The following is a 14,434-nucleotide window of genomic DNA, read 5'->3' as shown; positions in this document are numbered from 1 at the left end:
CTATATATATATATATATATATATATATATATATATATATATATATATATAATAAAAAAAGACATTAATAAAACAATTAATAAAAAAAATGGACAGACAGATAAAAAAAATATGGATAAATTAAAAATAAACAAAAATCTTTAACTTTTAGCAAAATAAAAGTATTTGGACAAGTGACTTTAATAAGTAAAAATAAAAATAAAGAATGGTCTCTAAGACATAATTGAAAGTATTTGAATAAGCAAAAAAATAATAAATAATAATGATAACATAAAGTTAAATAAAAACTAAGCAATGGCCTGTAAATTTAAGCAAAAATAATTGGACAAGCACATTTTTAATAAGTTATATAAAATAAACAATGGCCTCGAAATATGAGCTGAAGTATTTGAATTGGCAGATAAAAAAATAATACTGCTAAAAAAAAATATATATATATATATATATATAATATATAAATGATGAAAAATAAATAATGACCTATGACTAAAGTAATTAGACCTACGGATGAATAAATAGGCGACTCTTGTTGTGCAGATGTACCTAATGAAGTGGCCGTGGGACATCATCTTATTTTAGCAGAAATTCCTGACGTGGTGCAGCGTCATCCTTGTGCAGTAGGGCAGGAATAACTTGTATTTTTTTTTCTTTTATGTAACCAAACTGTGGGACTTCCTGTTATTTGCAGACAGCATTGCAAAGTCTGATAACGGGATTCCTCAACTGAAGAGATTTTTCTGTGCTTTTATTGGTGGCAAGACAGAAATATTCCTTTGACTGCAATATGATGATCCACATTGGAAAAAAAAAAAGTCAAGGTCAGTGTTTGTTCCCAGCATGCTCCCATAATTGGGAATATAGCAGGAAGCTCAGGAAGTCATTGGCTCAGGAGCAGTGGAGAGACGTGGGCCAACACAAGTGTGTTGTTGACCCCGAGGGGGCGGGGTTTATGAGACAGCTAGACCGTCCCTCAGGCCTTTGAAGGAATGCGCTTTGTTGTATGGAGCAAAATGGGCTAAGCTGTGACAGCTGCACAACAATCCAATCTGTTTACATTTAAGACTTTTAGGACCTTTGGAAGTCAGCACTGTGAACGTAAGCAACGTCACATGATGATGACGAGTCGACGGCGTGGAGAACGAGGTGAGAAGAAGAGGAAGCGGTTTGTTGGTGCGTTTGAAAGCAGAAGTGAAACGCACCGCCGCGCTTCCTCTCTTTCGCTTCTCAGAAGGCCAGGACGAGCGAACAGGAAGTTAGGCAGGAAGTCAAGTTTGACTGCAAGAAAATATTTGCTGCCTCCATTCCGGGTCAACACTTAGGTTGATGTGCAGGGATTCAACTAGCTACTTGTATAGCAGTACTAAAAGATTTGACAGATTTGATAAGGTTAAGGTTAGGGCTGCTCGATTATGGGAAAACATAATAATCACAATTATTTTGGCAAGAATTGAAATCACGATTATTCAAACAATTATTTATTTTTTGGTACAAAACAAGAACATGTTTAGACCAATTAAAAAAAAATAGAAACACAACAATTATGTCATTTTGTTTTGTACGAAACAGAATTTATAATAATATATATTTATAATAATATATATTTATTTATTGCTGTTGGCAAAAACTTGAAGTTGGAGTGCAGCTTGTGCACTGTGCAGGAAGATGATCATTTCTTTTTTAACACAAAACGAGAAAATGTTTACACATTTAAAAATATGAAGACCAATAAAAAAAAAAAAAAGAAACACTAATTATTAGGGGTGTGCCAAAAAATCAATTCATAAAAGAATCGAGATTCTCACTTATTGCATGCTGTTTTTGTGGAAAAAGGCACTTACAATACAAAATGAATAAATGTTTAAACAAAAAAAAAAGACACTTGAATGTCTATTTGTCATTTTGTCTTGCAAAGCAGACTGGAGTAGATCATGACAATGTTGTGCATATCTTAAAATTGAAGCAGAAATCATTTGTCAATCAAATAATTTTGACTCGAAAATCATTTGAATCGAGAATCGAAAATCAATTCTGAATCGAATCGTAGACCCAAAAAACATAATCGAATTGAATCGTGAGACAGTCAAAGATTCCCAGCCCTACTAATTATGTAATTTCCTTTTGGACCCAACATAATTCATAATAATATATTTTTATAATAATATGCATGGTGCAGTATCACAATCATTTATTTTTTTGGTACAAAACACAAAAATTTTTAAATATAAAAAACAAAAAATATTAAGACAAATACATTTTTTTTAAACACTATAATTATGCAAGTTCCTTTTGGATGAAACAAAATTTATTAAATTGGTTATTTTAAAATTTAAAAAGGTGCAAATGTATAAATTTAAAATAAATTGTAAATTTTTTTTACAATTATGTTGATTTTGTAATTGTGGAGTGTAATAATTGAATTTTGATTAATTGCACAGCCCTAGATAAGGTTTATTGTTCAGTATTTATGAAATGTAGAATGTAGAAATATGGATTTTTTTTTCTCCTCAAAATAGATTTTAAAAATAATTTAAAAGGAAATTCAGAAATATGATGAGCCTTTTAAAAAACAGTTTGCAAAAACTATAATCCTTTATTGGCCAGTCTTTGCAATAATTACTTTTATTAGCAGCCTACCTACCTTTGCTAGTACTTAATCTTATTACTGTAGTAAATGTCTTAATTAATAAGTATATTAGTACTGTACTGTACTTTTATGGCAATCATTGTAAATACTTAGTGTTCAACTGATATTGATGATGCCGATTCTGATCTAAAATTCCAAGAATACATTTACGTACTTCTTTTTCGGTCCCTTAACACTTACAATAAAGATATGCAGTTGCAGAACATTTGTTTTGCAATACTTTGGCATTTAGTATTTGTTTGACAGCACAACAGTGAGAAAAATCATTAAAAATCGGCCCATCTGTTGCAGATAATTTTTTTTTTTTTGGGGGGGGGGGGGGCTGGTATTATTGTAATACATTTTTGTCTTAGTGTTGTTTTTTTTTCTTTCAAACATATTTTATTAACTTTCCAAAACAACAATGACATATATGGCCCACAATCATACATAATTAACAGTGTAATGTGTTAAAATAAATAAATAAAAAAATCAGCGAAAATCAACACAAAAATCGTCCAATTTTTGCAGATTTTTTATTAAAGAAATTGAAAATAAAACAAGCTGATAATGGCACAATGCTAACAACCTGTATTTACTCCACGTTGGCATCCAGGAACCAAAATAGGGGCTTCAGGCACACACATACACGCGCACAATCTTGATTGACAAAAATGTGTCTCGTTGCAAATATTCCCTACGTGACAAACTAGCTGTTGTAGCGGCGAAGGACATTTTCAACGTCCTGAAGGCCACACAACACGGCTTGTGTTTTCTCACACACAATGTCAATCACATGAACGCGTGTGTCACCATGCCTCCATTGTTTGTCGTCTCTGCAGCCTCCTCTCATCCAGGCCATCTTCAGCGGAGATCCTGAGGAGATCCGAATGCTCATATACAAGTCTGAAGACATCAACGCTCTGGTGAGAATTCTATGAATCTCCTTAGAGTGACATAGACACAAGTTTTGGGACTATACATTTATCTTTTAACAAATCAATCAGAGGTTGGACTAGACCACTTCATTATGTTATCTCAGTTTTATAATACCAACATCAGTGACCTCAAAATTCCCACAAATCAACTCCAAAATGCTAAGAGCATCAGGCATGCTTAGATGATTTTATTGTGGAAGGAAATCAAACTTTGCAACCTGGAAAATAGACTAACATTCCCACAGATACCCAACTTGGAGAAAATATTCCCATGTTATTTTTTTTGCCACCAAAATACCGAAATTTACTAAAAAATAAAATAATAATAATAATAATAATAATTTTCCATGACCAACATTAGTAACTTCACATTGTTGGCAAAAATTCCCACACTACCTGTATGTGTCCCAATACTTATGTTCATTTTGGGTTCAAGTGGAGGTCAACGTACTGTTTTACGCCATTTCTTAAAAAACAAACAAACAAAAAGTAATGAAATGAATTTGCAATTAATGGAAGTTGTTGACATTAGCTCAAGTATATGAGAAGAAGAAGAGAACAATAGACACGGCTGTTGACATCACTGTTATTGACGCTTGCCATTAGTGGGCTGATGTCTCAGCACTGACTGTCTCGTGGTTCGATTCTGATTCTTGGCTCTGTGATTCGATTCAAAATGTTTTGATTGACAATGATTTCTGCTTCAATCTATAGATACACAAATAATCGGCATATTGTACTCCAGTCTGATTGGCAAGGCAGAATAACAAATGGCATTAAAGTGCCTTTTCTCATTCTATTTTTCTTCTTCTTAGATTAATGAAGTTTTGAATTAGAAGGAAAGTGCCTTTTTCCTCAAAAACAGTGCGTGGACCACACACTGATCTGAATATATGACTGGATAGCCGATAGACCAAGACTTTTGAGGTCCGAGGCCACCATATTGCTCCTACCAAGAAACGTTTCTCGGCATACGATCCTATACATTTACAGTATCGAAATTGGAGAACATTTGCGACAGTAGTACTTAGTAAAAACAGCACGATTTATGATGTTTTAAATTTGTTAAACATAAACAAGATGACTTCAGACATTTTACAACTTGCCTTAAATACATGTATAAATTATATGCTTAATGATGTTGACAAGAGGAAACTTGTGTATATATATATATATATATATATATATATATATATATATATATATATATATATATATATATATATATATATATATATATATAATTTTTTATTAAAGAACTGTAATTCAACAAAAGATGCCTTTGCCACAGCTAATATTGGGGTCTAAGGAACTGAGCGATAAAATAAAAAGGGTGTCTTCAAAGCAGCACATACCGTCCACTTGTTAATTTATTTATTTATTTTACATACATGTTAAAAATAGTGACCACAAAAGGAATCCAGTGTTGCTGGTTTCAATCCGTTTATTCCACTCCAGTTGAGGGTAGCTCTAAAACTAAAGACACGAAAACAAATAGATTTACACACAGTGCACACTTAAATGCACACACACTTTGGTTTGCTTGTTTCCCGAATGTAGCTAGTTCAAGGCTAATGCAAAATGGAAAGTGCCATTGGCTCGCTAACGCTATTAGCGCACGACTTGCTGTGCTTTTGTCCCTAAAAAGAACCAGCTTTTCATACGAAATGATGCAGGAATGTATACAGAGAAGCTCACAACCTCATAACTCACAGGCATACAAAAAGAAAATTGTAGTGACATAACTTAAGGATAACTTTTTTTCTTCTAGTCTTTAATGTGGCTACTGGCTACTAGAGTATATCTGAACGCGTGGAACTACACTGCCCCAAAGTGGCTAAATCGCATACAACATGAACAATGCTCCCAATATAGACACATACAAACAAGTCATCTTTATTTATATATAGTGCTTTCAAACAGCCTTAGCTGTCACAAAGCGTTTTACAGAAACACAACAAAACAAACATACCATAAAACATTAACAGCAATACAATACAATCACAATTCAACATTTTTCCATTCCGACTACATATTGATGCTTGGAAGCAGTTCTAGATGAAAGAGGACAGACTCAGTCTCCTTTCAGCAGTTTATCAGAGACATAACCGCAACATGGATGATTTTACACACGTTTGCTACAAGCTAGGTTTGCTTACAAGCTCGCTCATAAACAAGGGCAATACAGTATAGAATAAATAAATAAAATCGATTTTGGGACATTTTTGTATCGATCATCAGTGACAAATGCACCACCCCTCATCCTATTCCTCCAACATTGCCTTCCTCCATCCATCCATCCATCCATCCATCCATCCATCCATCCATCCATCCATCCATCCATCCATCCATCCATCCATCTTCTTCCGCTTATCCGGGGTCGGGTCGCGGGGGCAGCAGCTTCAGGAGGGAAACCCAGACTTCCCTCTCCCCAGCCACTTCAACCAGCTCCACCGGCGGGATCCCAGGCCAGCCGAGAGACTTAGTCTCTTCAGAGTGTCCTGGGTCGTCCCCGGGGCCTCCCGCCGGTGGGACATGCCCGGAACACCTCCCCAGGGAGGCGTCCAGGAGGCATCCGAACCAGATGCCCGAGCCACCTCAGCCGACTCCTCTCAACGCGGACGAGCAGCGGCTCGACTCTGAGTCCCTCCCGGATGACCGAGCTTCTCACCCTATCTCTAAGGGAGAGCCCGGACACCCTGCGGAGGAAACTCATTTCGGCCGCTTGTATCCGGGATCTCGTTCTTTCGGTCACGACTCACAGCTCGTGACCATAGGTGAGGGTTGGAACGTAGATCGACAGGTAAATCGAGAGCTTTGCCTTTTGGCTCAGCTCTTTCTTCACCACGACGGACCGATACAGAGTCCACATCACTGCGGACGCTGCACCGATCCGCCTGTCGATCTCCCTCTCCATCCTGCCCTCACTCGTGAACAAGACCCCAAGATACTTTAATTCCTCCACTTGGGGCAGGATTGCCTTCCTCAACAAGCTTAATTACCTTTATGCTAGTTGAGAAGGACAACCACAAACTAGAACCAGGGAAGAGCTGACAGTTGATCACCAATTCCTAACAAATGTGGAGCAATATGAAAGTACACAAAACTGCAGGTCCTGATGGCTTCCCTCCTGACTTCTATCCATTTAGTTACTGCAATGACTGGAGCAAAAAAAGATGCCGTGTCCAAAACACTGCACTCTGTCCTTTCAAACCTGGACAATAATGACACATGCAGCAAAATTTTGTCTTCTTGACTTCAGTTAAGCATTTAACAGTCATCCCCTCCAGGTTATCAGTGCTTCCACAAGTAAGTTGTTGTTGGACTTTCTGACCAACGGGCCCAGTATCTGGTTAGCATACGTCATGTCTAGCCTTTTCGATTATACCGACTGCTGTTTTTTTCCTGCCTCAGGATACCGAGAAGCGCACTCCGCTCCACGCGGCGGCCTTCCTTCGCGATGCCGAAATCACCGAACTCCTCATCCTCTCCGGTAGGATAACATTATCCCTTTCACTCCTCGCCTCCATCTTGTTTCACCCTTTCCCCGCCATATGTGCAGGCGCCCGCGTCAACGCCAAGGACAACATGTGGCTCACCCCCCTCCATCGCGCCGTGGCGTCACGCAGCGAGGTAAGCGCCGCCGTGCACCTGTGAAGCGAGGAACAGGTGCAACCAGTCGGGGCGGTGGAGTTGATGGTGTAGTGTCGATGTGATGAAAGCATGAATCTAAACAGGAAGTCTGGATCAATGACAGAATAATGACAAACTTGAGCTCACTAATGTCCATGATCTCATCGTCCAAGTTGCTGAATTTGCATATTTCCTATTCAAATATATGAGTGATCGGCTCAGATTGTGTCATCAACTTGTTTGAGTCTTGGAATTGGCAAGTGCCTCTTTCGATTACTCTTCATGACTAATATAAGTATTTCAGACACTTTTAAAATTCACTCTAATTTTCCATTGCATTTGTGTGTACATGTATTTATCATTTGTTCAGATATGTTCACTATGTAATTCAATTCAGTTCAATTGAATTCATATGAAAGTACATAACCAAAATTTCTTAAACAGCTGTCTTTGTAAGATGCAGTGAATAAACATTGATCATGTCAACTCTTTAGTCACAATGGGATCAGTTTCAAATTACAATCGCTTACGTCGCCCCCTTGTGGACATGATAAAAACTGCAGGTTTCCAGGTCTCCATCGTTTTTTCAATGTGACTCGGGGACAGAAAGGAATGTGACAAATATTGTTGTTGACAGTCTAACCCAGTGGTGTCCAGACTATAGGCTGGGGGCCATTTGTGGCTCGCCATCCATTTTTAAGTGGCCCGCGGGATATATTAACTCATTTGCTCCCAAAAATGTATAACTACGCTTTTTTTTTTCTTCAGTGTTACTTTTAAATGTCCCAAAGATTTACAATTTTTTTTTTTTTTATGCTAGACAGAGCATAGAGAAGGCTTTAATGCAGCCTCCAAACTGCAAACAACGCTTGCAGAAATGGTAGTTATTACAAAAAACAGCCAGCAGGTGGCAGCAGAGAAAAGGAGATCAGCCAGGGCCATGTCGAAAAAAGGCTCAATTACTTACAATTCTAAATAGATTTGTGAAAATTGATGAAACTTAGCTATATTCTAATCCTAATTGCTGCAAAACAGAAACAGATAGATATATACTTTTTTTTCCTGATGAAAGAAGAGACTTTAATCTTTCTTTTGATAGGTTCCATGCTTTTATAGTCAAAAATGAGTCAAAATACAGTAAAACAGCTAGGAGCGAATGGGATTGCTTCTGTGAAAATGACCTGGGAGCGAATGAGTTAAAACTCAACTCAACTCAACTCAACTTTTTTTATAAAGCGCTTTAAGAACAGGCGTTGCTGTATACAAAGTGCTGTATATAAACATCAGTTATGCAGTAAACAAGAACAAAGCAAACATTTTGAAGTGTGAATACAGGGTTTTTTTTTTTGTTTTTTTTTTGTTTTTTTGACAAGTAAATACATTATACATCAGTGAAGAAATAAGAAGTAGTGAATAAAGAGATAAATAAATACATAAGTAAGTAGACTAAACATCAAGCTCATACACACCACAAAACACCAAGAACAAGTCTCATGTTGCGTCAAAAGCCAAAGATTACAGATGTGTTTTAAGACGTCTTTTAAAAGAGGATAACGAGGGGGACTGCCTAATATTTAGTGGTAGGTCGTTCCAAAGGGAGGGACCGGCAACAGCAAAGGCTCGATCTCCTCTAAGCCTCCGCTTAGCCCTCGGTACCTCCAATTGAGTCTGGTCTGCTTTAAAAACTGACGTTACAATAGATCTTCTTTTGCTTCTGAATGTCAAGATGGGATTGATATTCTCTGGGGCAATACAGAGGTTCTCGACAATCCCGAAATCTTGTAAAATCCTATACTATTTGACTGATAGAAAACTGTTCTGGTAGCAGTTATTAAAAAAAAACAAAGAAAACAAAAAAAAAAAAAATGAATATGTAAACAATTTGGAATTTCTTGATTGAATGATTTTGCTGTGTTTTATAAATTATAGTGATGGGACTTTTGGCTCTTTCAGGGGAGCCGCTCATTTGGGAGCCGTTCACCTAAAAGAGCTGTTCAAAAGACTGGCTCTTTTATATATATATTTTTTTTTTAGCATTTTTTGAAAATGGGGGGATGAACGGCTCTCGATAAAGACTCGGTTCCCATCGTTCACATTGAAGAGCCGTTCAAAAGACTCGATTCGTTCGTGACCGACACATCACTAATAAATTAATTTTTAGTAAAAAAAAACAAACCAAAAAAAACCAACAACTCCAAATGGCTCTTGCATCCTGCTATTTTTCTATAAGTGGTCCTCGCAGGAACAAGTTTGGACACCCATGGTGGTTACCCAATTTCATCTTCATGGCAACCTTTGTTGAAATGACAACCTCCACCAAGCATTCAATCTTTTTTTCCCTAAGCATTCTGATGTTACCTTATCTGATGTGAGAGACACTATCTGTGCTAGCAAGGTGAACGTGACTCCAACATGACCTTACACAGAACTATTTTATTTGGGAAAGACAGCGCAGGCCTCCACCACGACTTACATTCTTGAAATGTGAGCGAATGACAAAACATAATAAGAGTGATGAGTTCTGATAGAGATATTTAAACATGTTAAATGACGTACACAATCTCAGACCAAACTCCACTGAAACCCCCCCCAAAACAAAACACTATCATTCTCGTGTTTTCCCTACAGGAGGCCGTGCGTGTGCTGATCCGCCACTCGGCCGACGTCAACGCCCGCGACAAGAACTGGCAGACTCCGCTCCACGTGGCCGCCGCCAACAACGCGCTGACCTGCGCCGAGATCATCATCCCGCTGTTGAGCAGCGTGAACGTGTCGGATCGCGGCGGGCGCACCGCTTTGCACCACGCTGCCCTCAATGGACACACGGAGGTACGGCACACACCTGATCTGTTTTTGTTCTTCTAGGCATTCATATGCACCACTCACTCCTGTTGATGCCGTGCTTGTCAATAGAGTTGATGAGCATTGCCACTGTGTTGCTCAAATCTTTTTGTATTGCTTTGAAAAGGGGAGCAGGTGTGCTATCAAGTGAACGTTTCTGTTTTAGAACAGTTCGATTTAGACACATTTTCAGAGAAAAAATGACCTCTATTTATGTACTATGTTCAGTGTATGAATGGTTTACATACATACAAACATACATAGTAATAATAATAATAAAAAATAAAAAATAAATAAATCTGAATTTCTCCATGTTCTTAACTCATTCACTCCCAAAAATTTTCACTGAAGCAACCCAATTCGTCCCCGGCTGTTTTACTGGATTTTGACAGATTTTGAAAGACCCACAGAATATTGTGTATATAATAATATATAATATATATAATATATAAAAGCATGGAACCTACCAAAAGAAAGATTAGTGTCTCTTCTTTCATCAGGAAAAAAAACTATATTTCTATCTGCTTCCGTTTTGCAAATATTAGCATTAGAATATAGCTAAGTTTCAGTTTTATGATTCACAAATCTGTTTAAAACACTGGGGAAAAGAGCTTGTTGCGACATGGCCCTGGTTGATGTCTTATACTCTGCTGCCACCTGATGGCCATTGTTTGTAGTAAATCCCATTGCTTTAACAACCTCATCAGGTCAGAGGCTGCATCAAAGCCTTCTATATGCTCTAGCATTAAAAAAAAAAAAAAAGTATACGTTTTTTGGGACCACAGCAATATTTAAAATAGAAGGTTTTTATACGTTTTTTTGGGAGTATAAGACTTAGGAAAAGAGACTATTTTTGAATGGGTGAGCTGTAGTTCTCGCTCCCCCTTTTCTCCTCCTCAGCTAAACTGAATGAGCAATAAATAGCTAGCATTATTTTTAAGTGTTTTATTTCTTTATAATAGTGTTATTTCAGTTATTTCTTTATTGCATTATATTTATGTTTAACCACGGACTGTTAAAAAAAAAAGTAAAGGTATGTATAACTTTTGGGGGTGGAATGGAATAATTACATTTCAATTGAAAACATTGCCTCGGGTTACAAATGGGATCACAGAATCAATGAAGTTTGTAACTTTATTTTACTGTAATCATAATGTGTGTTTCAGATGGTGAACCTCCTCCTTGCCAAAGGAGCCAACATCAACGCTTTTGACAAGAAGGATGGGCGGGCGCTGCACTGGGCTGCATTCATGGGTAAGACATTACACTGCTCAAAACATTCAAGATCCAGTAGAGGTTGTTTCTCATTACAGTATACTTATTGGAGATAATTGCTAAAAAAAATAAAAAATATGACTAGTCATACTAAATTGTGGATAGTGTTGTACTTTTTTTCACCATTTCTGCGGTTATCCGGCGCAATTGTTATATGCTGCTAGCTAGCTAGCAAGGAGGGGAATCTCATGTTTGTTCAGCCTACATTATAGATGGGTTTATTTGTTTACATATACATTGTACCTTGCATAAAGTCAGGGCTTTTCGTAAATGTAACCCATCTATATACAGCTACTTCTACTGTATACTGTAGCACAATGTTTATTACTGGGATGCAACCTACCTCACGTTCAAACAAGGGCAAATGGCACCGGGGCACATCCTGTTTGGATTTTTAGCAAACAGCAAGTCATATAGCAAGCTTTAGCCGGGCCACCATCATCCCCAGGCTGTGCTGAATGCCGCTCAAAACAAGTGTGGCGTGAAAGCCCCCCCTAATGTGATCAAACCGCTAAATATTTTCTTGTCGAGATTGCTGTGACCAACCAATTCGGGGATGTAAGAATGCTGATGTTATTGTGAGCCAGCTGTGAGGTGAATATGAAATCTGGCTTGTTATAGAAGCAGCCCCACTGCTAATAGACTGTAATATTTTTCAGGTTCTGACCAGGTGAAAAAGATTAGAGCGTATTACTCCAGTTCCAGAGCTGCCACCTATTGTGTTATCTATAACTGAACATTGAATGTTTTCAGCTTTTAAAAAAAGAAGAGTCACATTGTTCAAATAGATTGAAAATGAGCAAAAATACCTGGTAAACAATTGCGATGTGTTTGATAGTGTGCTATAGACTCGTGCAGTTCTTCTGCTGGTGGCTCCGATGACGTAATGCGTCAAAGCTAGCTAGCAGAGGAGCCCGTTAGCCGAAACCGAACATCTCATCCCAATGGCTGCGGTTCATATCAGTGCCAAGGAACAAGGGCAGTGACACAAAGTGAAGCTTCATTGCCAGATTCTTATGTCCAATAATGTGCAGGCCACAAATGTTTGCTAACGACAACAACATATTCATCATAGGATAGCAAATGCCACACTGCTCTTCTCGTTACTGTCATAATAGCCTACTTGTTGAAATACTGCCATGACTGGTGAAAGATATTTTTTAAAATTCATTTTTATTTTGGTCCTTGAAAATATTTCTTGATATGGAAATGACAAGTGGCAAAAAAAGTTAACTTAACAAATTAAAGGTAGTTTTCAAACTCGTAGCAACGTAGATAGATTTAAAATGGGACTAAAGAGAAATACATCCGTTGTTCTGCCATTAACCAGGGTATGACCGGGATCCTGGAGTATAAAGTAAGGTACTTTAAACTAAAAAAGGCTAATCTTTCCATGTGTTGATACGCTGGTCGATGTATGCTACACTTTGATACATTTGAATGAGATAAGTGAATCTGGCTTTCTAAACCTATGATCAAGTTAAAGTGCCAAACAAGGGCACTCATTCACCATTTTGATCATATTGGAGTTTCTATTTGTTGGATGGACTATGATGTGTTTTTCAGCAAAATTACATTGAGTAACCCATTCGAGTTGATTCGGTCATTCTGTCGCTACAATGTCCCACGCACAGTCCCATTGTAATGTCCTAGCTAAGTAAAAAAAAATGAAAAATTGAACAATTCAGAGAAATTCAACAAGTGAATTCCTATTGGTCGGCTTTAGACTCACTCCCAGTCAGCTGTAGAATCTATTTTAAAGTTCTGCTACAGGTCTACAATTTAAATCAGCTGAATACATTAAGGAAATGCTAATGGCTTATAAACCCAGAAGGGCTCCGAGGTCTGCAGAATTGGGTCAATTAGTTCAAAGCAAACATGGAGAAGCACAGAGAAGGCCAAAATATTTTATGAAGGTAAGCTATTTTCAGTCCTCTGTTGTTCTCCCCTGCAGGTCATTTGGATGTGGTGTCGCTACTGGTGAATCAGGGGGCGGAGCTCTGCTGTAAGGACAAGCGGGGGTACACGCCACTGCATACGGCAGCATCTAGTGGACAGATGGCAGTGGTCAAGCATCTGCTCAACCTAGCCGTAGAGGTACCGACTGCTCCTTCGCCGTTTGTCGTCAGCGGGTCAACCGAAATCAGGTTCGCTCGTTTTTTTTTTTTTGTTGCACGCAGATCGACGAGTCCAACGCCTTCGGCAACACGCCGCTGCATGTGGCGTGTTTTAACGGCCAGGACGCCGTCGTCAATGAGCTCATCGACTACGGCGCCAACGTCAGTCAGCCCAACAACAAAGGCTTCACACCGCTGCACTTTGCCGCCGCTTCCACGCACGGGGCGCTCTGTCTGGAATTCCTGGTCAACAACGGCGCCGACGTCAACGTGCAGGTACGATGGATGAGCAACTTCGTTTTTCTTTTCTGTTTTCTTCGTTTTTTGAAAATTTAGACGGTTGTGAAATTAGCCGGTTTTAGCGATTTCTTTATAGCAGATTTATTTATTTTTTTCACATAACTAAGTTTTTGTTTTTTTTACTAGGGATGTAACGATAACGGCAATATCGTGATTATCGCGATATTAAAACTGCCACAATATATCGTTGTCATCGTGTCACAATATTAAAAGCAGCATAGATTTCCATTTGCGCAGTTCTAGCACCATCTGGTGGCTAGTTTTTTAGTGCAGTTTATTTTTTACAAGGCATGTTTTGGGCCTTATGTTTAAAAACCACGCTAATGGTCAGAAGAAGGAGAACGTAATATGCTTGTGAACAGAGTCAGTATCAATGTGTGCTTGCATTAGCAAGTAAGTGCCTCAATATATATTTATATATTTTTATATATAATATTTATCATATTTTTATATTTTTAATTGATGTACAAACGCACAGTACACAGTATGAGCTCTTTTTTTTTTTTTTTTTTACAATATAATGACCTTTTTTTGTATCGCCATCCTCTCCACAATATCGTGATAATTATCATATCGTGACCTTCATATCGTGATAATATCGTATCGTGTTGTTTGCATATCGTTACATCCCTATTTTTTACAGACAATATGTTATGAAATATAGAGGCAAGGCAAGGCAAGTTTATTTGTATAGCACATTTCATACA

General features: G+C 37.9%; 1 protein-coding gene across 4 annotated transcripts in view; it reads left to right on the top strand.

Moving 5' to 3' along the window:
- The window catches only part of ankrd44 (ankyrin repeat domain 44), a 36,633-nt gene that overhangs the window by 2,006 nt on the left and 20,193 nt on the right, over positions 1–14,434 (top strand). For 3 of the 4 annotated variants that reach the window (XM_077536587.1, XM_077536586.1, XM_077536589.1), the window contains exons 2-8: positions 3,466–3,549; positions 6,976–7,054; positions 7,124–7,194; positions 9,823–10,023; positions 11,202–11,289; positions 13,265–13,407; positions 13,491–13,703. In XM_077536587.1, coding sequence (XP_077392713.1) covers positions 3,466–3,549; positions 6,976–7,054; positions 7,124–7,194; positions 9,823–10,023; positions 11,202–11,289; positions 13,265–13,407; positions 13,491–13,703 — 879 coding nt within the window. Of the gene's footprint in view, positions 1–1,012; positions 1,144–3,465; positions 3,550–6,975; positions 7,055–7,123; positions 7,195–9,822; positions 10,024–11,201; positions 11,290–13,264; positions 13,408–13,490; positions 13,704–14,434 lie in introns of those variants that run through there. The other variant, XM_077536588.1, reaches the window with a different exon arrangement.

This window comes from Festucalex cinctus, chromosome 11 (assembly GCF_051991245.1).
Source record: "Festucalex cinctus isolate MCC-2025b chromosome 11, RoL_Fcin_1.0, whole genome shotgun sequence".
In the NCBI taxonomy this organism is placed as follows: domain Eukaryota; kingdom Metazoa; phylum Chordata; class Actinopteri; order Syngnathiformes; family Syngnathidae; genus Festucalex; species Festucalex cinctus.
This window is presented reverse-complemented; position numbering and strand designations above follow the sequence as displayed.